The 24419-nt window shown below is 41.9% G+C and overlaps 1 protein-coding gene across 1 annotated transcript in view; it reads left to right on the forward strand.

The window, feature by feature from the left end:
* The window catches only part of EBF2 (EBF transcription factor 2), a gene marked incomplete at both ends in the record, with an annotated part of 195272 nt that overhangs the window by 126697 nt on the left and 44156 nt on the right, over positions 1–24419 (forward strand). Inside the window, 2 exons of the mRNA XM_081092812.1 lie at positions 8004–8085; positions 22989–23106. Of these exons, the coding sequence (XP_080948938.1) occupies positions 8004–8085; positions 22989–23106 (200 nt within the window). The remainder of the gene's footprint in view (positions 1–8003; positions 8086–22988; positions 23107–24419) is intronic.

A 24419-nucleotide genomic window follows, 5' to 3' on the forward strand; every position in this document is an offset into this window, starting at 1 on the left:
CTCTCAGAGTTGGGAGGATTAAGTGAAAGCATGCATGGCAAATAATATGTGGTGAATAAATACGGGATATATATATATGCCTAAGTGACCATTACGACCAACTGGTTGACTGAATGACCTGTTGACCAAACGACGGGTCGGTAGCTATGACGTGCACTGACCACCAGGGGGAAGATGCTCAACACAGAAGCTGCCCCCTGGTGGTCAGTGCGCTCCCTCAGCTAACCTCCCGTGGCCAACCAACCTCCCACAGTCCCTTCCCCTGGCTGGCCGGCTCTAATTGGCCCTGATCAGGACTGGGCAAGACAGCCCCGATTGGCCCCAATCACCGGCCAGGCCAAAGGACCCCACCCATGTACAAATTTGTGCACCGGGCCTCTAGTTATTACTATAATCATCATCATAACAATTCCTTAGGTAAGTGCAGTTAGAGAGGTTGAGTATAGTTGGAAGTAAGAAAATTTATTGCTTAAAGATTCCTGTAAACTTAAATTTTTTGGATCTGAAATGGCCTTTTATTGAAAAAGTCTAGGTCAGCCGTGGGCAAACCACGGACTGCGGGCTGGATCTGGCCCGTTTGAAATGAATAAAACTAAAAAAAAAAAAAACCGTACCCTTTTATGTAATGATGTTTACTTTGAATTTATATTAGTTCACACAAACACTCCATCCATGCTTTTGTTCCGGCCCTCCGGTCCAGTTTAAGAACCCACTGTGGCCCTCGAGTCAAAAAGTTTGCCCACCCCTGGTCTAGGTGAATAAGCTTTAGTGGTAATATGAGCCTTCCATAGGAATGTATGAGACTAAAGAGTCTATACCTACTCTGTTTATATATTTACTAGTGGCTGGGTGCACGGATTCGTGCACATTGAAGGGAAATTAATTAGAAGAAAGATTCGTGTGGTAATTACGTTACTGCAAAAAAATACATGTCAAAATAGTAAATATAATATAGTATCATAAAATTAAAACACACATGCAGTTGGCACCAGTGAGAGCTTTATATGAAGCGAGTCAACATTTATTTTTAAATTGCCAGTGCGCATCATATGTACTGGCCAGTCGGTCAGAGGGTCAGAGACATGCAGTCGGTCACTTAGCCTTTTGTACATATAGATATTTACTTCTTAAGGGATTGTATAATAAATGGATTACATAGAAAATCAGCTTATAAAAATGAGTATTTGACTTAAGCCTAAAGTAGCCACTCATTTAAAATTTTTTTTTAAAATATATTTTATTGATTTTTTACAGAGAGGAAGGGAAAGAGATAGAGAGTTAGAAACATCAATGAGAGAGAAACATCGATCAGCTGACTCCTGCACATCTCCCACTGGGGATATGCCCGCAACCCAGGTACATGCCCTTGACCGGAATCGAACCTGGGACCTTTCAGTCCTCAGGCCGACGCACTATCCACTGAGCAAAACCGGTTTCGGCTCATTTAAAAATTTTAAGCCATCTCCCCCTTTCCATGGATCTTCTTGGACCTTTGCACCAGTGCCATCTTACCAAGCAAATCTCAAGTACCGTGCATTCTCAGATGCCCTATTGTCAAGTGTATAGGATACAGCAAGAACCCATGGAGAGTCTGACATCCCAGAGTCTACTTAAATTTGTGGACTTAAAGGAGACTCCCATAAGGCCCTTAGAGCTTCTTACTTGGGCTGACACCTAAACCATCAACAGATTTCTCAAAAGCAAGTGGTGTTCAGGCCAAGGCTACCCGTCACCTTACGTGGACTGCCGGGTTTGGATTCTGTTGGAGGTTTGGGGGGAGAAAAATGAGTTCTCTGTTGCTGGAAGGTTCAAAGAGGATATCACAGCGAAGACCTAGATTAAAGCTGGATCATTATCATTGTGCTTTACACTAGTGTCAAGTGGAAACCAATCACCTAGGACAGTGCTTGGCAAACTGCGGCTCGTGAACCACACGCGGCTCTTTGGCCCCTTGAGTGTGGCTCTTCCTAAGCCTTAGGAGTACCCTAATTAAGTTAATAACAATGGACCTACCTATATAGTTTAAGTTTAAAAAATTTGGCTCTCAAAAGAAATTTCAATCATTGTACTGTTGATATTTGGCTCTGTTGACTAATGAGTTTGCCGACCACTGATCTTAGGAGTTTTCCTACCACATAGCTCAGTGTGAGCAAGTGGCCCTCTGGGTATGTCCTTCCAGCTCAGGCTCTCACTCTGACTACTTCTCAAATGATGTTAGCTTGAGAGGGTTCTGGGAGAAGAGAGGCAACTGTCCATTCCTTTCACATACAATTTTATGGTCCAGCCTATCCCTATATTTGGTAGTGCTCAGAAATGATATGAGAGTGTTTTAAAGGAAAGGGGTTACCTTATTTTCAGAAACACTCCCAAACAGTGGAAGCCAATTGTATTTTAATTTATAGGACTCTGGAAAAGGAGGTTTAGTAGTTAATCCAGATAAATTGTGTTTTCCTAAAAAATCAATGGACATAGACCTTTAAGCACCTACAGTGTTTGAGGCTAATTCTGAAATGGCTCAGACGTTAGTGATCCAGCCTACTTATGTGGCCATGGTGGCAGAGAGAGAACCAGATACTCCAGCAAACTCGTGCTTGGCCCTTGGAGATTGTGGAGGGTGTTCTCATCCAAATGGTGTAGCCATATCATCACAGAAGTTGTTTCCAGAGTAGGCAGAATTAGATCTTTTTAAAGGAAATAAATTTCAAAATGAAAGGTGTTTTACAAATTATTTTTCATAGAGTAAGGCTCTGCATAATGGTAGCTGTTACTAGTGCCAAGTTCACATTTTTTTGATATACATCTCCTCTAATCTCTTTGTTTAAAGAAGCTTTTGTGCCTTCCATAGTGCTCTCCTAAAGATGTTATGCATTATAATTTCTTAGAAGGCACTAGAGTTTGGATTTCAAATTGGAGGTAAATTGAATGGCCTCTTCCACACATCTGGAGAAATATTATACTGGGTTCTGTACTAGTCAGATCATTGGTTATAATCCTAGATTATGGCATTAATATTAAGTGGTTATCCTTCCTGTGGTTTAGAGATCCCTCCCTGTCCTACCACCAGACCTTAAGCCCACATCCTATTTGTGCGTCTAGTTTACATATCAGTTTCTATCTGGGATGTGCTCAGCACTTGTCTAGAGCCACCTAGAAGCTTTCATACTATTCTTAGTGCTAAGTGCTCCAATATTCCAGAGAATGGGGAAGAAAAGAGATTTATTGGGTACTAGGTAAGCCCCTAGGATTGTACTCAGACCCTTATTCAGAGGTCTCCAGACTCATCTCAGAATCTGAAGAAGCATATTTTGAATAGTTTGGTTGTGTGTTCCATGAGGGCAAGGATTTTGTCCATCTTGTTTGCCATCATGCCTGAAAATTGGTGGCAAATATTGCATACTTAATAACTATCAAGCCAGTAAATAAATGAACTCACCAGGGGTTTTCAATAGTAGCATTTGCTTCCATGCCACTATCTTTGACCTAATGTTTTCCTCTTGGTGTGCTATCATCCTCTCAATTTTTGAGAAACCCGAATCCTTTATAGTTTTGTTGTTATTGTTGCTGTCTTTGCTTTTTTAGACCATATTTTCTGAAGTTTATTTTTAATTCTCACCTGACAATATGTTCATTGATTTTAGAGAGAGGAAGGGAGAGAGAGAGAGAGAGAGAGAGAGAGACAGAGAGAGAGAGAGACATTGATCAGTTGCCTCCCATACACACTCCATCGGGAATCAAACCCGAAACCTTTCGGTGTACAGGATGACTTCATCAAACTGAACCACACCGGCCAGGGCTCTGAAGTTTTGTTTAAACAGCCATATTGATATATTATTTACATACTGTACACTTCACCCATTCCAAGTGTACAGTTCAATGGCTTCTAGTATATTCACAGAGCCTTGCAACCAACACCGCAACCTAATTGGTGCAGGAAACATAGGACGCCAGATGGAACTTGTTGCCAGAAAGGCCAAGGTTTAAATTCTTGTTTCGTCACTCACCAGCTGTGTGGTCTTGGGCAAATTTATAAATTCTTGGCGCCTTTGTTTTCCTAGCTGTGAGATGATTTGCCACTCATAAAGTTGTGAAAAATAAATGAGGCAATGAATATCAAGAACATAGCTGGGAGCATGGCACAGAATAGGCATTTGGCTAGCCTTCTTCCCCTGTCCTCTGTGACCCTGTACCCTTCAGCTGATGGACCACAAAGGATGGTGAGCAGGGACAGAGATGGCTGTGGCCTATGATATTCCTGAGCCACCTTCTCCTGCCTTGGAAGCGTAGAGAAAGGATGCTAAGGGAAGGTGCATCGCGCTCAACAACCTGCCCATCAACCTCATGATACCACCAGCTCCGGCCAAGGCATCAGCCAAGATGCTCCATTTTCTACCAATCAGCCATTCCTGCCTCTTTCGTTCAGTCTCAGAGCAGTGGGCTTGATATATCTCTCAGAAAAGCCCTGTCCCCACCTCCAGCTGGGCTTCAATAAGTGATGATCTTTTTGCCTTCAGTGGTTTCTGCCCCCAATGTAGCCATTTCTGGTGGGTTTTCAACTCTCTGTGTTTTTCTTAGCAAGCATAGAATAGTAACGCTGGAAGGAACCCTAGGGATAATCCGGTTAAACCCTCTTAACACTTGAAGAAACCAAGGCCCAGAGAAGCGAGGTAACTCAGTTACAAAGTTAGTTGGTAGCAGATCGAGACTAGCTCACTGCCAGCATTTAACAAATATTTATAGAGTGAAGGAATGCCCTTTGGTTGACCTAGGAGCTTGATTGAAATCTGAGGGTTTGAGTTCACTTTTGGGGGGAGGAGGGAATATTTTTTTTTAAAAAAATTATTTTTCAATTAAAGTTTACTTGAGTTCATAATTGTAAATGTATCTTTATTGTTGAAAGTATTACAGATGTTCTCCACCCCCCACCCTCCCATTGACTCCCCTCCACCCTGCTGCCACCCCCTCCCCAGGCCTTCACCGCACTATTGTCTGTGTTCATGGGTTATGCATATATGCATATAAGTTCTTTGGTTAATCTTTTCTCAGCCCCCCCTTCCCTGAGATTCATCATTCTGTTGCATGCCTCCATGTCTGACCCCACCTCTCTGTTCCTCTTTATCTATAAAAGGAGGACAAACCTGTGGTTGTTAGTGCAGCCCCTTAAGGAAGGAGATTAGAGGCCCTGCGAAGCGGTGATCATATTTACATAGTCAACATTTTTTGGAGAAAGTGAAAATAACTTCCATCCTGATGAGAATCTACACATTTGGTCTGAATCTTGAAATTCATTTTGGTTTCCCATTTCTAAGTAAAGAGAGCTGACATTTTGCAGGCAGCTCTGCCTGCAGAGGGATCTGGACCCAGGGGATTTGTTCCCTGAACGTTACCCTGTGGTTAATGGCTGGTTTGGTCAGGAAAGGGTTCTGTACCAAGCCCCTGAGCATGATGGGTGGCGGGGTACAAGGAGGCAGGTGGAAGACATCAGTAAAAAGAAGAGAAAAAATTGGAGATGTCAGTAAGCCCTAGAATTCCTTTAAATTAATTTCTAGGTCCACATGTAAACTATCCAGGCCATAATTTCTGGTGCTGGCCACTTAGAAATAGAAATAACTAGACCTCTTTTACAAAGTACTATACAATATAAGAGGATTCTTCCTCTACCCCCCTCCCCCCTCCCCCACCGATCTCTTAGCCTTTGTGAACAGAATGTTATATCTTTAGTGTGCAGGGGGCTGTGTAGGTTGAAACCAGCAAAATGAGCCAAAGCTGGGTGTTTTCCATCCTAAGGACTGTTAAGGGTCCTAATTTAAAAATGAATAAAGCCTTTCAGCAGGCCCCTCGTTTCCCTAAACCAATTTGATTTTATGTAAACATTTATCTCCTTTGCACTTTTCCACCCACCACACCATGGCTATAATAACGCCTTCATGAACATTAATGTGTTCACCAGATACGTTTCGGAGGAAGGGCGGGGTAGGTAAGGGGAAGTATAACACACACAGAAAGCATTATAAGGAGCCCAATTGTGGGAAAACTTTCCCCAAATCAAGGAGTTAGTGAGAGAAAGCACTTGATTAGATTCTAGTGGGTTTTTTGTTTTTTGGGGGGGTGGGGTGGGGGGGATGGGGTGGAGGTGAGAGGTGAATCACTGATGGGGCCTTGGAGGGCGATGTGGTGCGGGGGTGGGGACTATTGTCTGGAGAGAGACTTCCCAGGGAAAAGGCAAGTTCTGCGTCTGCGGAGAGCGTCTCAGCGCCGGCGGTGCCCGCAGAGGACTGCGTCGGACGCACGAACGGAAGACTGTTTCCCCGTCAAAAGCAGAATGTTTGAATCCGAGTCCATCTTTTCTCAAATAAACGCGGCTCTCCTTGTAAAGTGCTCCGAGGGCTGCGGGCAGACACTGGGCGCACTTTGACTTTGGGGACGCGGGCAGGCTGCGAGTTTGAAGGCCGCTGCGCGAAGCCTTGGGAGCCTTTCCTGGGCCCCTGGGTGGGCACCTCCCGCCCAGAAAAGATTTTTAAAAAAGATGGTTATACTCCTCAAAGTAAAAAAAAAAAAAAAAAAAAGGATTACAGGGAGATGTGAAAAGCAGATGTTATAAGATAATGAAAAAGTATTTAACTGTTATTTCTAAATTCACACCCAACCTTATTCATTAGATAGGGGGCAGGAACACTTGACCGCTTATTTTTAGCAAGTCTAGAGAAAAAGAGATTCACAGAAAAAAATAAATAAAACGCTCAGAAAAGTGCAATTCCCCTCCTCTCCTCCTTTATCATTTACTGTTTATCTTTCCATCAGGTTTCCTTTTTTTTTGAAGTGTGAAATACCACCCATTGGAGTGCTCTCTAGTTCTTCTGTGTGATTTGTAAAGAATTAACAATAAACACGAGGTCAGCATGCGAGCATCTCACCAACCTTGCTTTAAGATAGAATTTTTGGGAGCACGGTTGATTTCTTCTTATTTTTGCTGGTAAATTCTGGGGGAAATGTATATCTTTTCCTTTAAAGTTCTAATTCAAGGCATGGATGTGAGAGTTCTGAAGGGACTTTGGGACTGCGGTAAAATTTCGTTGTCATAGTAACAGAAAGGGAAATAGGCCTAGCTCACCTGGGACTTTAGCACTGCAAAAGCTGGATTTCTTTTTTTTTTTTAAGGAAAAAGACTGCAAGTAAAATAAATGAAAAACTTATTGTATTTTGAAACAAATTTCCAAACATTAAGTACATAAATCGCTGAAAAGGCTGCTTCTGCCATTTTTCTTGGTGGATGTACTTATCTGATTAAAGATGCCCCATCTTTAAATTAGTTCATTTAGGAGATTATTGGCTTAAAAAATATGTCTTACGAATGATGACCTCGGACCGTTATTCTGTGCCTTTGTTTCTTCTGGATAATCTTTAAGAAGGAGTAAAAGGACATTCGCTCTTGTTATTAATCATAAAACCCCCAGCGTGTACCCTGCACAGACTGACTCTGTCTTTGAGTGGTAGCATAACATTTTCTGATGTGTATGCACATTGGCTGAAAATATCAGGCCCCCTCTGTGTGTGAGGGTGTGGGGGGAGGGGTGGTGAGCAGGAGGGTGTGTGTGGCCAGCAGAAGGCCACATTCCGGAGGAGGCCTTGGACTCTGGGCTAAGTCCTGCCATGTTCAGCCTCGGAGGAAGACGTTTCCGCTCCGCAGGAGCCACTGCCCCTTTGGAAGCCTTTATTTTTATTTTTTCTCCTGAGAGAACGCCCTAGCAACTTGGGGCGTGGGCAGAAGCCAGACCCCGCTTGTGAACCACTTTGCAATCCTCCACAGTGACGGAGCTGACTTGCCACGGAAAACATCCAAATTTGCAAATTGGGGAGGGTCAGCCATGTTCCTTCCCAGGCAGGGCCGCTGAAATTCCCCAGGCCTGAAATACAATCACCTTCAAATCAAATCTAATAGAATGCATGGATATTCTCTCTTCAAACATGTTTACTTAAAAATGTAACGCATTGCTTTCTTTTCACAGATTCTTTTTAAAGTTTTTCCTCAAGTGCAATCAGAATTGTTTGAAAACAGCAGGAAACCCGAGGGACATGAGAAGGTTCCAGGTAAGAGGCCTGCAGATTTTTCCTGGGAAATAAGTCATCCTGTCTCCTCCCCTTCGTCTTCCTTTCCTTTCCTTTCTTTTTTCTTAGAACACATGATTCACAGGTTGCCAACAATGAAAAAGATCACTGTAAGCGAGATCCCTCATCAATAGGTAGCAGTGAGGGTTTCTTCATATTACAGCGCTCAGGCCTTCTGCCTCCAGTGCCCACGCCCCAGGGGACGGGCACCAACCCGTGCTGGAGATTTGATTTTAAGCCCTCAGGCTGCCCTTCGCACACACAGCTGCCCACAGCAGGAACCATGTTCTTGATATCCAGCCGCCCTGGGATTTCTCAAAGCGGCGTCTCTGTGCTTCCTGCAAGCAACAGCCTCTTTCTTCCCCTTTCCACCGGTTAACCATTCAGTGGTCTCACTCGGAGTCTTGGGGAAAGCAGCAGCCCGAACAGCCGTGGCCACTTTAAGATCGCGGCATGACAACAAGACCCACGGGACAGCGACCCAGCTGCCTGGCAGTTAAATCTGCCACCGGTTTCATCACCCTTGCCACTGATGTACCGAGGATGCAAGCTAATAAAAACACAGAGCCAGGCAAAGTGTGTCAGGTCGGAGATGAGAGGGAGAGCAGCCCCTCTCTGCCCCCCTTCCTTAATCTTTGAAGGACCCTTATTTAATCCACCAAATGGCTTTCCTGCCACTCACGCCCAATCGAAATACACAGGGCTCCCTTCCCCACAGGAACATTAACAACATGTTAAGTGATAGTATTCGAGCTGGAGACTTTAAAAAATAATCCTGGCGGCGACGAGCGAGATGGGGATGATTAGCTTCATGTTTCAGGTGAAGAAAATGAGGTTCTGGGAGTTGAAGGAACTTGCCTCTAACCACAGGGAGGAGGTGGTGGAGCCAGGAGTCCACCCGACCATAGCTTTGTGAGGTGTACAGCGCCCAAGTGTGTGGCTTTGCGATGCTTTTCTGAAGTTCTTAGTAATTTTGAACAAGGGCTGCACCTATTTATTTGGCACTAGACCCCACAAATTATGGTGTAGGAACCGAGTCATGAAAGAGTTCATGGAAGAGAGGGGGATGCACACACAGGCCAGAGAGAACTACTTCGAAAAAAATTCTTTTTCCTACCACATCATGATTATCGATCTTACTGGGACCTGGACATTTTTTGTTAGTTATTTAACACTATTACCAGCCTCTCAAAAAATTAAACCCCTCCCTCCCCTCTATGCAGTATGATATGAAGACAAATAGAAATACATTTGTCTGGGGGATCAAGTAGGAACATTGTGCATGGGGAAGTCAGTGGTACACACTATTATGGAAATGTATATAATGGAAACATATCATTTCAGTCCAAAATGATGTGTGAAATTCAAAAGAATTCTCAAGTGCCTCGATGACCAAAGCTTAGCTTTCACTTTCTGGAGGAAATGGAGGCAGGGACAGTAGCTGGCAATGTGGATTCTTACACCTGTATAAAGTTAAAGAGCTCTTAATAGAATGCCTTGTCATTTTATTTGTCCCAAATCGTAGAATTGTACTCACTAAGCATGCTAATTATTTCCCCTACTTCTTTAGTTATTTACTAAGTGAGATTTTCAATGTGCTTGTGTTTTTAACAGGGTTACAATAAATATTGCTGGTCTCAAAATGAGGAATTTTTATCCTATGTGAAAACATTTGACTTTTGCAAAGATAATGGAAGAGATCTTTTTAAAAAAGTTTGTAGATTCTATGATTGTCTTATTTCTGGAGTAGAATTAAAGGCAATTGGAAGGTGTGGGGTTTTTTTTGGTAGTTTTTATTGAGATAAAATTCACATAACATATCAATCACCATTTTAACTATTTTAAAGTGTGCGATTCAGGGGCTCTTAGTACATTCACAATGTTGTGCAACTATCACCACTATGTATTTGAGACCATTCCCATCATTCCAAAAGGAAAACTCATACCTCCCAATTCCCTTCTCCCCACCCACTAGCAACCTCTAATCTACTTTCTGTTTCTATGGATTAGTCTATTGTGGACTTTTCATATAAATGGAGTCGTACAATATGTGGATGTTCTGTGTCTGGTTTCTTTCGAGGTTCATCCTTGTTCAGACTTCATTCTTTTTTATAGCTGAGTAATATTCTATTATAAGAATAAACCACATTTTGTTTAACATTGCATCGGTTGATGGGCACTTGGGTTGTTTCTACATTTTGGCTCTTATAAATAATGTTACTATAACCATTTGTGTGCAAGTTTCTTTTGTGAACAAATGTTTTCAGTTCTCTTGAGTAAATATGTAATTGTAGAATTTCTGGGTCATATGGTGACTCTATCTTTAACTTTTTGAAGAACTGCCAAGCTGGTTTCCACATGGCTCTACCATTTTACATCTCCATCAGGAATGTTTGCAGGTTCCACTTTCTCCATATCTTTACCAACACTTGTTATTTTCTGTTTCTTTGCTTTTAATTCTAGTCATCCTCTGAGTGTGAAGTGGTATCTCATTATAGTTTTGATTTTCTTTTTCTAATGACTAATGATTTTGACCATTTTTTTCCATGTCCTTATTGATCATTTGTGAATCTTCTTTGGAGAAATGTTCATTCAAATGCTTTGCCCATTTGTAAATCGGGTTATTCATCTTTTTATTCTTAAGTTGTTAGGGTTCTTTGTATATTAGGGTTACTAGGTCCTTATCGGATAAGTAAGTGATTTGTAAATATTTTTTTTTCTCATTTCATCATTGTCTTTTCACTTTCTGCAAAGTGTCCTTTCATGCAGAAAAGAATTGGCAAATTTTATGCTGTAGTCAGATTCTATTAAGCATATAACCTTCAATGAAAGCTCTTTTACGTGGGGGAGGCTATTAAGGAGACAGACTTGACTATGTGCTGTAATGGTCAAGTGAGAAATTTGGATCAAGTTCAAAATATGAAACAAAACCAGAGGTGGTATGTAATCATGGTGGTGAGTAGAATGATCTAAAGGGATGGTGATTTAAGAATTCCTGGAATAGATATCTCATTCAGAAAGAAAAGGTAATAATTTTAAACCATGTAGACGATTATTTCAATCCTCCACTTTCGTTATATGAGCAAACATACGCTTAATGTGAACTATATGTTTATGGAGATTTGATCTGAACAGAATAGAACTTATTTTCCAACCTGAACCAAACTTCTCTTTAATTCAGTTCAAGTCCTAAGTATCATGAGCATATATAAAATATTTATTGAAGCATAGTGGACTTTAACCCTTTTGTGACTCAGACCCCTATGAGAAACTGGTAAAAGCTATAGTTTCTATCCTCACAAAAAGCTACACTTTAACAAAGTTTTGCTTAAAATGCCAGGGGTTCCCAGACTTCTTGAAACATCTCTTAGGGTTCCACAGAGCACTGACTTAAAGAGATGAAACTCATCTAACACCCAATGGTCATCCTCCATGCAATTTAACCATTAACATGGGGGCCTGACACTGAAGACTGTTCCTGAAGATCTTCCCACTCTCTTGACTTTAAATGCCATTGGATCCCGAATGACTCTGGATGCATTCCTCAGACGCCACCCTTTTCTGAAGCTGCAGATATACAGCTCTGCCTCCCTCCTGGGCATCTTCACTTGGATGACGGATGTGTACATGTTCACAGCTTACTCCCTGATCCGTGCCTTCCTCGTTTTAAAGTGTCACTTCTTCCTCCTAAGTATTTGTTAAACCCATCTCTCCCGAAAAACTGTAAAAGGCCTTTCTACTCCTTCCTTGTCTAATCGACCCTCAGCACGGCTGCTAAAATTGTCTTTTCAAACATGTCACTCTGCTTACTGTATGTTATAAATACCTACTGTCCATAGACAAAAGCTTAGATTTACAAAGGCATGGCAAATAAGCATCTTTATACCAGGCATGCACCTTGCCTGATGTTTCCATGTGCCCACTACCCAACAGGCACACCTCATTGATTTCCACTACATGGAATATTACTTGGAACCTTTCCACATGCTCTCGCCTCTGCCTGAGAGCCCTTCACCCCTATTCAGGTTTCGATTTCTACTCATGCTTCAAAACTACACCTTTGTGAAGCCTTTTCTGACTCTTCCTGTCAGTAGATGTTGATTCCTTCTCCTGGGCCAACGTACCATTCTCCACAAGCTACCCCAACACAATTGATCACATTGACTTGCAGTCATTGTTTGTCTAATAAACTGTGTGCTTCTTGAGGGCAATTAGTATGTTTTATTTATTTTTGTATTTCTCCCCAGTGCCTAGCACAATGCCAGCCATTTTGTAGGGCTCAATAAATTGTTATTGAATGAATTTTTAAGAGAGAAATTTTAAAAAATGGAAGGAAGGAAAGCAGGAAGGGAAAAAAGAAAAGATTTCCAGGGCCCCCAAAGTACCTTAATCCATGAACCATGCATGCAGAAAATCACTTCTTCCCCCCCTGAAATGGAACAATTCAGTAAAGCACCCAGATTAGCAGCTCAGTGAAGGAAAGGACAAGAAATGTATGTCTAGTTTAAGCTGACAGGCCTGTTAAGACATAACGAACCCAATTCTTTATTTCTCTGCATCGTGGGTGGAGAGCAGGCAGTTGGAAAATCCAGAAGAAAATCAAGCCAAGAATAGGAGGAATCAGGCATGTTGTCATTTCCCACATTCACATTCTAAGACACAGTAGAAGTTGACAACAATCAGGGCTATTGTTACCAAGTCACTCTCATAGATAGGCTGGCTGGGTTGGCTCCAAGTCCCAGTGAAAACATAGATGCACTTATTCATGTGTTCATTCACCCAACCACTATTATTAAGGAAATTCTGTGTGCCAGGCACTATCCTAGGTGCTGGCGATACATGAGCAAGACAGATAAAATTCTTCTCCCTGGAGAGACTTACATCTAGTGGGCAGATAAGGAAAATAAGATAAGCGATGTACATAGCTTAGCTCTGCTTCTCTGGGGTCTTCAAGTGGCCAGCCTGGAAGCACAGGGGCCTCGTATGGTGCCATTTGTCTGTGTTGCCTTTTGGAACTCAGTGGTGTGGCAATGTAAGGGTGATGTGGGGACTAAATAACAGCAGCACTATGGTAATAGCCTGTGTGGATGCTCTTTTGGATAGTTTTCCACAGCACTCATGTCAGTAGGCCATTTCCTTGAGATTGGGAAGCTTAGAAGCCAGGGTGCCAATTTATCCCCTCCTGCCTCAAAAGGATTCTATTTTATACAGACATGACCACTGTCCAGGGCTGGTGTGTTTTCCATCATATGAGCAGCACCAACTTGTACATTAGTCATTCTGGAGTGGGTAGCAGATGCCTTGACACATCTCCAACCCTGGAATCATTTTTAAAAAATATATGTTTTCATTGAGTTTTAGAGAGAGAGAAAGGGAGAGGCATAGAGTGATAGAAACATTGATGAGAGAGAAACATCATCGATCAGCTGCCTCCTGCACGCCCCATACTGGGAATCGAGCCCGCAACCGGGCATGTGCCCTGACCAGGAATTGAACCAGTGACCTCTTGGTTCATGGGTCAATGTTCAACCATTGAGCCACACAGGCGTGGCACCCTAGAATCATTGTAAAGGAACTCCTTCACTCAAACTTACAGCTTTCTTATAATTCAGATAAGGGTTCTTACCGCCATTTGCTGAACTTTGCTGAATGACTCTTGGGTATCTCAAATTTACCTCCTAAATTGCTCCCTTTTTTAGATTGGGCCCATCAAAATGGTCATTTTAATACAGTTAAACTAGCGAGCGCACTGAGATAAATATACAGGTCTTAGCATCCTTTGCCTCAAGAGGTATGAAGGGGCCCATGCATTCCTAGTGAATGCAGTCATTTCAGGGGCCACATCGGGAGCGCCATCGGTGCCGAGTCAATTCCTGTTTGTTTGGATGGGTTTGCACACAACTCCACGATGGGCCTCCTGGAAGGGCATCTTGAGGGGGACTGGAAAGGTGTGAGGAAAAGGATTGGTCCCTTGTTACACCCAGCAGGTTTGTCAGAACTCCGAGGAAGAGAGAAGAACGCACAGTGCTGGGGAGAAGGGAATGAAAGACACGAAGATCTCCTCCATCAAAGACTGACATCTTTGGGGCAGTCAGATAGTGTGAGAGGCCTCGAGTCTGTTAGTGCAATCTGCTGTATGCAACAACTACACAGAACAATGGGGAAATTAATTAGATGACAGAGACACCTCCTATACACAGCCAGCCGCTGGCCATTAGTCTGTTTGACTAAACGATGCAAGAGCAAAGGGCAGGGCTACTCATGTCTTGGAATAGGGCCAAGATCCATCCAACAAACCCTTATGATTTTTTTAAACCCCCAGCTCTTATATAAAACTTTTTAATGGCACCACCATCTATTTTCCTTAAATAAAAAATGTTGAATATTTCTCTCACACCCGTTGAAGAGGGAAACAAGAGTTTAAATTAAGTCCAAATGGTAAAAATTTAATATAGCTCCAGCTGCCTGCAGGTTTCTTCAGTTCAAATCTCTCAGTTCAAGAGCTACCCCAGCTGCTCTGTGATCTCATCCACCATTTGAAGCTGCTGTGCTACTGAGCAGGGTTCAAAGCACATAATGAAAAGCACTTGTCCCTGGCCTCTCCGATCGACAGGTGAGTCCATTATCTATTGGTAAAACAAACCAGATAGTCCCATTTAAGAAATAATAATTACCTATTTTGAGTCAGAAAAAAAAAACCCTCTGAGGGTCTGCGGATCTTTTATTTAGTCTAATGCTTCAAGCTTTTCTGTTTGATGGTAAACTGTCTGCCACTCTCCCTCTGGCTTTTGGTGTCACAAATAGGGACAAGAATCAGGGTGATAAGAATTTTGACCAACTCATATAGGAAATGTGTTTACAGTTATTTGTGGGAGAAAAGGAAAACAAGTGGATGCAGGTAGTTGCCTATGTAATTTTGTAGAGAGGATATGTGAGATTTCAATGAGGTTAGGAAACTCCAATTGGGGCACTAAAACCTGAGCACATCCAAGAACAATCAGATGCAGCCCTGGCTGGTTGGCTCAGTGGGTAGAGCATCAGCCAGTGGACTAAAGGGTCCTGGGTTCAATTCCAGTCAAGGGTCCTGGGTTCGATACCTTGGTTGCAGGCTTGATCCTGGTCCTGGTCTGAGTGCGTGCAGGAGGCAACCAATGATGTGTCTCTCTCACATTGTTGTTTCTCTCCCTGTCTCTCCCTCTCCCTTCCATTCTCTCTTTTAAAAAAATCAATGGAAGAATGTCCTTGGGTGAGGATTAACACACACACAAAAAAGAACAATTGGATGCAGAACTTCCTGGAAAGCAAAGCTTTTTTAGTTTTGCAACAAGAGGCATAGATTCTTAAGCAGCTTATGGGACACACTAGTACATGGTCCTGATTTTTGATGGATGACAGGTGATTCATGGGACCCCTAGGGGCAGAGTTTGGGTGGAAGAGAATGGTCCAGCCAAATCAAGGTGGCATCAAATATGTTATAACTCCCCTGGGGCTCTCAAAATGTTTGCTAGTACAGTACTGCCCTTGACCAGAGCTATCCTACTTGGCATACATTTTAGATGGGAAAAACAATGAGGTCAATGAAGCAGCATGAGGCCAGCTGGAAGTAGCAAGTGCCTATGACCTTTGAGATGATGGGAAATTTAGTTGTAAACAGGTTAATGATCTTTGAGCTCCCTGATGACAGGAAAGTCTGGTTTTAAAAAAATTGCCATTTGATTTCTATACATATTCAACTAATTTTTTAAAGACAGTTTCTAAAAGATATCCCAATCCTAAGCCAAATTTGCCAAAATATGCCAATGGAAATGCTGTTGGCATACTACTCTACTTATGCTAATTAGAATTAGTTTTTAAGTTCCCAAATAACCATTTCAGTAACCTCAAGTTGTATAGCAAAAGTTTTTCAACTCTTCAAGGCCTATCTCAAATCTTATTTCCTTGCTGGAAATGTTTGTTAGTGCCTTCAGCTCAGGTTAATTTTTCTCACCTTTGGACCCCTAGAGTATATAATGGCCACACAATTGAGTCCTCAATGTATTACTGTAGAGTAATTATGTATTACTGTAGAGTAATATTTTCTGATTAAGTGTAGTGTTTGTTATGCTTCATCAACTACATGGCAGCTCCTTGAGGTCATGACAGTGTTTTCTGGAAGCCTCCCTGGCACGTAGCACAGGGCCTGGGAGTGTCAAACAAAACCTCTGACTGATTAAAACACAGCACTGCCTGGCTACTTGGGAAAGGATCTTCTCAGGAGTTATGTCATTCATGCCACAGTCCCCCGCCCTCGGTGTGAGCAACCCCAGAATGCCCTGCATCTGTCTCAGCAGCAATCAACCTGTGTTCTCTCCTTTGGTACTTGATAGTTAACTGAACAGACAATTTAGCCTTAGGAGTTATGAAACAACAGTGATGTGCTAAGAATTCTGGGAATTCCTTTAAAAAAAGATGACAAAATCCATACTTGTGGTGTCGGTGTTTAGAGGCAATTCTGGAGACTCTGGCATCCAGTAACAAAGGAGAATCTGGGCTGTAAATCTGGTTGGAAAGTATGATGTGTGCCAAGAATAAGGTGGTAAGGAGAAACACAATTTGCAGTAGCCAAGTTGTTTGTTGTTAGCCTGGACTGAATTAGTGTAGGCTTACACAGATTGCTTCATCAGAGTCCCCTTGTCGATGTGAGAATTAGCCAGTGCATAAAGACACCAATGGAGTATTTCTTCTCACGATATGGACTCCAAAGTTGGTTGCCCCCCACAACCAGAAGTCTGTCTTGATTTTCTCTGTCTTTTTAATGGTCTCTATGTCTCTTTCCTCCTTCCACAGGTGGAAAATAAAATCCTACATAATAGTTATGCTTTGGGAAAGCTGAAATAACATATATAGCAACTGAACAGTTATAAGGGAAATGCACATCATGAATTTAATTCCATTTCCAGATGTAAAATGTCATAAAGAATTTTTTTCCATACTTGGCTAAGTAACAGGAATTTTCAAGACCATTTTATTTAGCTCGGTGAGCATGTGTTTGCAAGTAGGCATCAGTCTCCACGGTGAGTGTGTTATAAATGCTATGCATTGTAGCTGTACCGAGATTCAAGGACCAAAGGCCACATTCTGCTAGGGGGTGCATGACCCTCATTGAAATGGAGGGGAAATGTGTCTAATTGTAGAATTTGGTGTGATTTTCAAAGCAAACACTCTGGTCCACACAGGGAGGTTTCTAACCAAGGTAATTATTCTCCAGCAACTATAGATGCTGGGATTCTCATCTGTTTAAAAAAAAAACAAAACAACAACAAAAAAACCCAACAGACCATTTAGTCATTCCACCCCACCTTCATTGTGATTAATCTATTTCTGTTACCCTCCTGTGTGAGACTTAGGCTCTTTGTAGGAACAACTGAGTATGAGCTGAGAAAAGCTGGCTGGGAGGAGGATCCAAGCTGGTCATCCCTCTGACTTTTGTCCTGTAACCGAATTAGAGAGCTTTGAGAAAGACCGATATTAAAAAACCAAAAGTGTGATGCTCCAAACAGCCAAAGATCACACTTTGGGTTAATTTTATATAAAATATTAACCCAAAGGTGGGAATAAGTCATTTTGGTAAAAGTACCTGTGCCACATGCTGATATTAAAGAAACAGTTCCTCTATTGGAAAATTAGTTGTACGGGCAGATTAGCCGATGTGCCCACCTAAAGGATAACTCCCACTGAGACCCTTTACAGGCAGGAAAGAGCTCTTTACAACTCAGCTTCTGCCTTGTATAAATTATTAGAGTGAGGGATATGGGAGTACTTCGGGGTAATGAGAAGAAAAAATATAATTTAAGAAAGCCAATCAGTTTTCTTGAGTACTTGTAGCAAATTGCTAACACAATCAATCATAGATTTTGTTCTTCAGACTTCCTGCTGTTTTTCAAAGGGAGATACAAACTTTTTATGTTCCTGTTTCTGTATAACCAGCTAAAACTGCCATTTAATTTCATGATTCAAAATAGAACCTACACTGTCACTCTCAAGCTAGTCTGTGCATCGCACTGGCCTCACCAAAAATTAGAGAACCCAGTAAGCAAAATAAGGAATTGCAAAAAGTGAAAAACTGCTTTCACTTAAAAAAAGGCAAGCAATTCAATTGATCCCTACTTCTCTTTCTTAGAGCCTTGGCTTAAAGTTACCACATCAGAAATAATATTTGCATGAATATAATTGATTGTTGCTTTTGTGTTGAATTGCAACGTCTCAGTTGAAGAGCTATAAAACACAGTGGCATCATTTTCAGCTCCTCAGGCTTTGCTGTTGGAGCTTTGAGCTGAAATACAGACACACCAACTACGAGAAACAAATGAGAGCTGTCACCAGTGTCAGTAGCAAAAACCGGGGGTCCATCCACACAAATTATGGACATCTGTATCCCTAATTGGCATCATTTCAGGCTGTGCCAGCAGAATGTGGTGCCAAGAGAGTCTGACAGCTTCAGAAAATACCAGGTATCAGGTTTAGGTGATAGGAGACACTGATGAGGCATAGAAGTTCTTTTGTTTGGAATACTCTCCATATGTTTGTTATAAGACTGGTGATTATTAGTTTCAGGTACCTCCACATGGCACCCCTTGTCAATACTAAATTTGCTGGCTACTTCTTAAAACAGACCAGCTTATGATCCTAGGAGAACAAGTGGTATTGATGGTTATATGATCAGGAGATCGTTGGCAAAGATGCCTACAAATAGTTAACAAGGTAATGGTAAGAAATGTTGACCTTGATTTGTTTAGCTAAGATGTAAAGATTTTTGAAGGTCAAAGGTGTCCTTGTGTAGTGTTTTGGAGTCTAACTGTGTCTGACCCTCTAACATTAAGCTGCTGTGGCCTGCAGTTTTCAAGAGTGAAGCAAACCAGGGGAAAAGAGAGAAGGGGGAGAGAACAGGAAATGGAGTGAGGTGTTTCAGGAAGTTGTCAGGGGTTGACTGATTGATTCCAGATGGAAAAGGTCAGCCTTCGTGACCCAGGAAATACTCACTAGGGAAAGAAGTTGGCTTGTGGAAGGGGAAGGCCTGGGAGTGAGCCGAGGCTGGAATGCACTTTCCACTTCCTTTAGTCTTCAAACATTCAGAAACTTTAACTTCTCCAAAGAGAATAATATCAGTGTTGTCATCATTCATCAGAAAACAGTGAAGGAAGTTAAATTTGGAGCTTTGAATGTACCAAATGTATCTTCACCTCCATAATGTCCTTCTTTCTTCCAGAAGGAGAGTGCATGAATGTAAAAGTCCACGTTTGTGTGTATCTCCACGTACAAGAACAACAACCAAACTTGTCTGGTTTCACGTGGTGGAGTTTGTGAATTAAATCCTTTCCACTTTGCAAATTTGGTTTAATTGGCAAGCTCTTCTAGATACTTGAGAGTCTAAGATATTTGGAATATTAAAAACGGGAACTTTTCTCGTATCTATATATATACATGCACATACATTTGGACATAATTTAAAATCTTGTAATAAATTTTGCAGACACTGAAATAATTCAGGTTAATTCCCTTGCTGTCATGAGAGGCCAGCGCTAGCCAGCAAGAGATTAAAATTTATTTCCATTGTTAATAGAAAATAATGAAGTGCATCTGAACCATCAGGGTATGTCATTTGGGAAATGTTCACTTTGGAACTGACTCTCACTCCACCCGAATGGACAATGATGAAATCAGCTGGCTTGAGAAAACCCCATATTTTGTGGCAGGAATGCACGAGGAGCACTAAAGCACAGTATGACAAGAAGCTTGTGGAATGAATTAAAGTGGTCTCAAAGAGAATGCTCTTTACATCCACGTAGGCCCCAGGCAGGCGGGTTCCCCTCACTGTGCTGAGTACAGCTCATTGGCAATTAAAGCCTGAAGCACCCTCTCATTTTTTTCCCCAAGAGATGACAGCTATGTCTTTGAAAATTCATTCACACACACAATTTACCAAAGCGGTCTGATTCCTCTTTTTTCTCCACTTCTATTATTTTCAGGGGGTAAATGCTTTCAACTTCATGTTCCTCTTAACCCCATGGCCAGGAGACAGCCTCCCTCTTCCTTTGACTATGATGCCATCCCGTGCTCTGCTGAGATGGCTCTGACAAGGGCTTGTGACTCGCACATTTACCCAGTGATGGATGTCTCCCTCTTATGGTGGCCGCTACATGATAGGAACTTTCTGGAAGGACTTCCTCCAGACTTTTAACAGGTTAACATGAACACAATTGAAAACAGACCTAGAGCTAGACAGGCTGTATCCCTCAATTGTGAGCAATTATATTGATAATAATTTTCTGAATGGCAACTGGAGAAATATTATGCTGTGTTTTGTACTAGTCAGATCATTGGTTAAAATCCTAGAATCTGGCATGACAATACCGTAGACATAGCAGGAGTTCAATGATTACCTTTGGGTTGAATGATTGAAGCCCACTCATGTCCAACTATGATTTCCTGTGTGCTACAGTCGTGCCTATGGCACCAGGCTATGTGAGATATTCTGTGGACTCATGGTTTTAGGGGTTTTCCCAAGCCTCCATTATATTAAAGTATACATTAAAAGATTTAAAGGATACCATCTAAAACTTTGCAAGGTAAAAAAAAATCAGAAGAGTGTTGCCTCAGGAAGTAGGATTGACTAAGATAACTTTGTAGGATAATGGAAATATTCTAAATTGTGATATGGTGAGGCTTACCTGCATGTATCAATTTGTCAAAATTGTGCAGCTAAGATTTGTGCATTTCAATGCCTGTAAATTTCACCTAAAAATGGAAATTCATTATACTATTCTGTTTATTTTGTTTACTTGAAATTATTCATAGTAAAAAATTTTAAGTGACATTTAATGAATCTTATTTCATATGAGGAGCTAAGGTAGGGTCAAGGTTTTTTTCCCCCTTCACTTAATAAGTTAGGAAGGGGTGGCAGAAAAAATTAAAGAATATAAAAAAATTTAAGTTGGGAGTAGACAGGAAGAGTCATTTTCAAGTACAGCTCATCATTATGTACCTATTCATTGCCCTTCCTTGAAAAGTCTATATGTATGCATGTATGCCCTGGCCAGATGGCTCAGTTGGGAGCATTGTCCTGTATACCAAAAGGGTTGCAGGTTCAATTCCCACTCAAGGCACATACCTGGGTTGAGGTTTGATCCCTGGTCAGGGTGTGTAAGGGAAGCAACTAATCAATGTTACTCTCATCTCTCCCTCTCCCTCTCCCTCTCCCTCTCCCTCTCCCTCTCCCTCTCCCTCTCCCCCTCCCTCTCCCCCTCCCTCTCCCTCTCCCTCTCCCTCTCCCTCTCCCTCTCCCTCTCCCTCTCTCTCTAAAGAGCAATAAAAACGTATCCTCGGGTGAGGGTTAAAAAAGTGAATACACATGCATGAATATGTATATAATAAGTTGTTTTCTTAAAAAAATTTCCATGCATAACTGACAATTAGACTCATATCTAGGATAGTTCATCTTCCTGGATCAAGCATGTTGGTGGTAGGTACGTTCGAGTCCGCTCTATTCTGCTACACTTTCCCTTCTACTCTGGCCTTGTCTAATCTCTGCCTCTTTGAACTTCTTGGACACTCCTGATCTGCAGCTCACACATAGAATTCAATGGAATCTCATTCCTTGTGCTACTTGCTTTATGTTAGCCATGTATCTCCAGCTTGAACATAAGGTCTTTGAGGGCGGGGTCATGACTGGTAACTTTTGGTCTCTAGCCCCTGTGTTCCCCTTTCTAGAGCCTCCCCCAGAGCATACCAGTGGTTCTCAACCTTCCTAATGCCGTGACCCTTTAACACAGTTCCTCATGTTGTGGTGACCCCCAACCATAAAATTATTTTCATTGCTACTTCACAACTATAATTTTGCTACTGTTATGAATCGTAATGTAAATATCTGATATGCAGGATGCATTTTCATTGTTTGCAACCCACAGGTTGGGAACCACTGGTAGACTATGGGAGAAGCTCAGTGAGTAATGTTGTCTGTCCTATTAACTAATCAAACAAGGCAGAGGTGAGGCTATTAGGAAGGGAACTCATTGAGGCCCCACACTGAAAGCTTTACATATATTTATCCTTATTTTGTCTCATTCAGCCCTTGAGAGATAGGCGTTGTTTATGTTTTACAGATAAGAAAAATGGATATTCGTAAAGGGTGGTGATTTGTCCAAGGTTACAAGTTAGGAAGCGACAGGCGTGGGATTTGAGTTCAGTTTCATCTGACTGCAAATCCATGCTCTTTCACTCTCCCATACCCAACTCTTCCCTTTCCTCTGGTTAGATACTGAATGCTCTACATCCTCAACACTGAATTCCAGCAATCTGACCTTCTTGCCTAAAGCCTGAGCATCTCTGCCACTGCTCTCTAGTGGGCAGGGACACCACAAACAAGTCTTCAGTAGCATCTCCATGCCAGCCTTACGCTAGCACATGTCAGAGGTGCAAGGACCCATTCCTGTTCTGGGAGAAACGACCTCCCAGCTGGTGCTCAGTTCTTAGCCTCCTGATCACACACAGTCAGTCCCTTGTTGCAACAGTCAGCTGGGAATGAGTGTCCAGGTCCTTTGCTAGAGAACTACATTTCTAGAAGCAGCAGGCACAAGCCCAATTTCCCCATTTCATCATCTGGGCATAGTCTGAACACAAATATGTGATAGCACATGGGCGAAGGGCAGTCTCTTTTTCCATGAAGCTCTTCCCATAATTATAAGAGGAGGTGAAATGTCAAGAGCATGGCCCTGCCCCCAAATTTTGTTCCATTTCTTGTCAGCTATATGGAGATCTGGCAAACAGAATTCTGGTACATTTACTACTTTATATGAAACTAAGTCCACCCTCCTTTTTTTTTTTTTTTTTTTTTTACTTTAAACATGCAGGTTGTGTTATCAACAACAGTGAATGTGGATGGACATGTGTTGGCTGTTTCTGACAACATGTTTGTTCATAACAACTCGAAGCATGGGCGGAGAGCAAGAAGACTGGACCCTTCGGAAGGTAGGGCTGTCTGCGGGCAGGGCGAGAATGGCAGACACAATTTAAGTTCTCCACAATTTCCTTGTTTGAATTTCAAATTTATGCTTCTGAGTAGGAGTGGAGAAAGTACACAAGACCATGTGGGTTTTAAAGTGAAGTTGTAAACACTGACTCCGTTATAACCCCCCACATCTCCCCGCGATGTTTAAAGACCCCATGCCTCAGTCTGTTCCATTCAGTTGTGTTTTTCTTTTTGCTAGGCAGGTATTTCAGGCAAATGTGGGCCTATGACATCTTTGTTAAACAGGAACATTATAGTGCCAGACATGTATGAATAAGTGTCAGATGTGCCCTTAAACAGATTGTGGGCAAAACAAAACAATGTGCAGAATGAAACTGACACTAATTGATTTTTGTTTGCTTGGACTAGAAGAAATCATGGTCTGCTCTGGGTAGTTTTCCAAGTGCATTAAAGTAATTAGAAATACAGGTAACTGTTAAACTTCAACTTGTCTGAAAAATTTAAGTATATTGAGGAAGATAACTGACAAACCTAAGTAAAGCCCATCTGAGTTCTTCTCTTTCCTTGCCCACTCCCCACTCCCTGGAGTAGGAGGTTATGGACTACATGAATAGTGAAATTAGGGACTATTTTAGTGTGATGCTTGGCTGTATACTGCTCACCAGCTCCCCACCCCCAACTCAGCCTTTAAAATGTGTCTTGTATCATTTAAAATAGGAATTAATGAACTGAAAGAAAATGATTGAATCAGTAAAGAATTTGGAGTGGTGTTAATTCTCCCACAGTGGGCACTGAAGGGGAGACGAAAACCCCAGGGTTCAGAACTAGGAACCCATCCAGTTTCTTTTGACTGATTGGATGTGATTGACTGGCTGTTCAAAGGGGGCTCATGTTTTTGGAATCCTGCCAAAGTTCTCTCCCACCTTTGACCCTGTCAGCTTTGGAAATGGAGTGATGGATTGACTTTAGTTATGGCCTGAAAACCATATTGGGTTCCTGTTGGGATGTAAAGTCCAGAGGCCTTAAACATATGGAAGAAGGGGGGAAATCCTTCCTACAAAGTTAAGAAAGTGATTAGAAATTGTCTCTTGATAGAGCAGAAAATGCCTTCACCTATGACAGATTTTACTTTCTCCTTCTCTCTCTGGCACATTAGCAGGCCTTGTAAATCTTGATATCTTAGTGCAGAGGAGGTGGAGAGAGAAAAGGGATTTACACGTTTCCAGTGTGGTCAACTTATAAAAATATGGGGGGGAAGAACAAGTTCTAAAAACACCCTTTGCACAATTAGCTAAGTGTTCCATGTTTTTAT

This window comes from Myotis nattereri (genome assembly GCF_964212035.1).
Source record: "Myotis nattereri genome assembly, chromosome: 5".
NCBI lineage: Eukaryota > Metazoa > Chordata > Mammalia > Chiroptera > Vespertilionidae > Myotis > Myotis nattereri.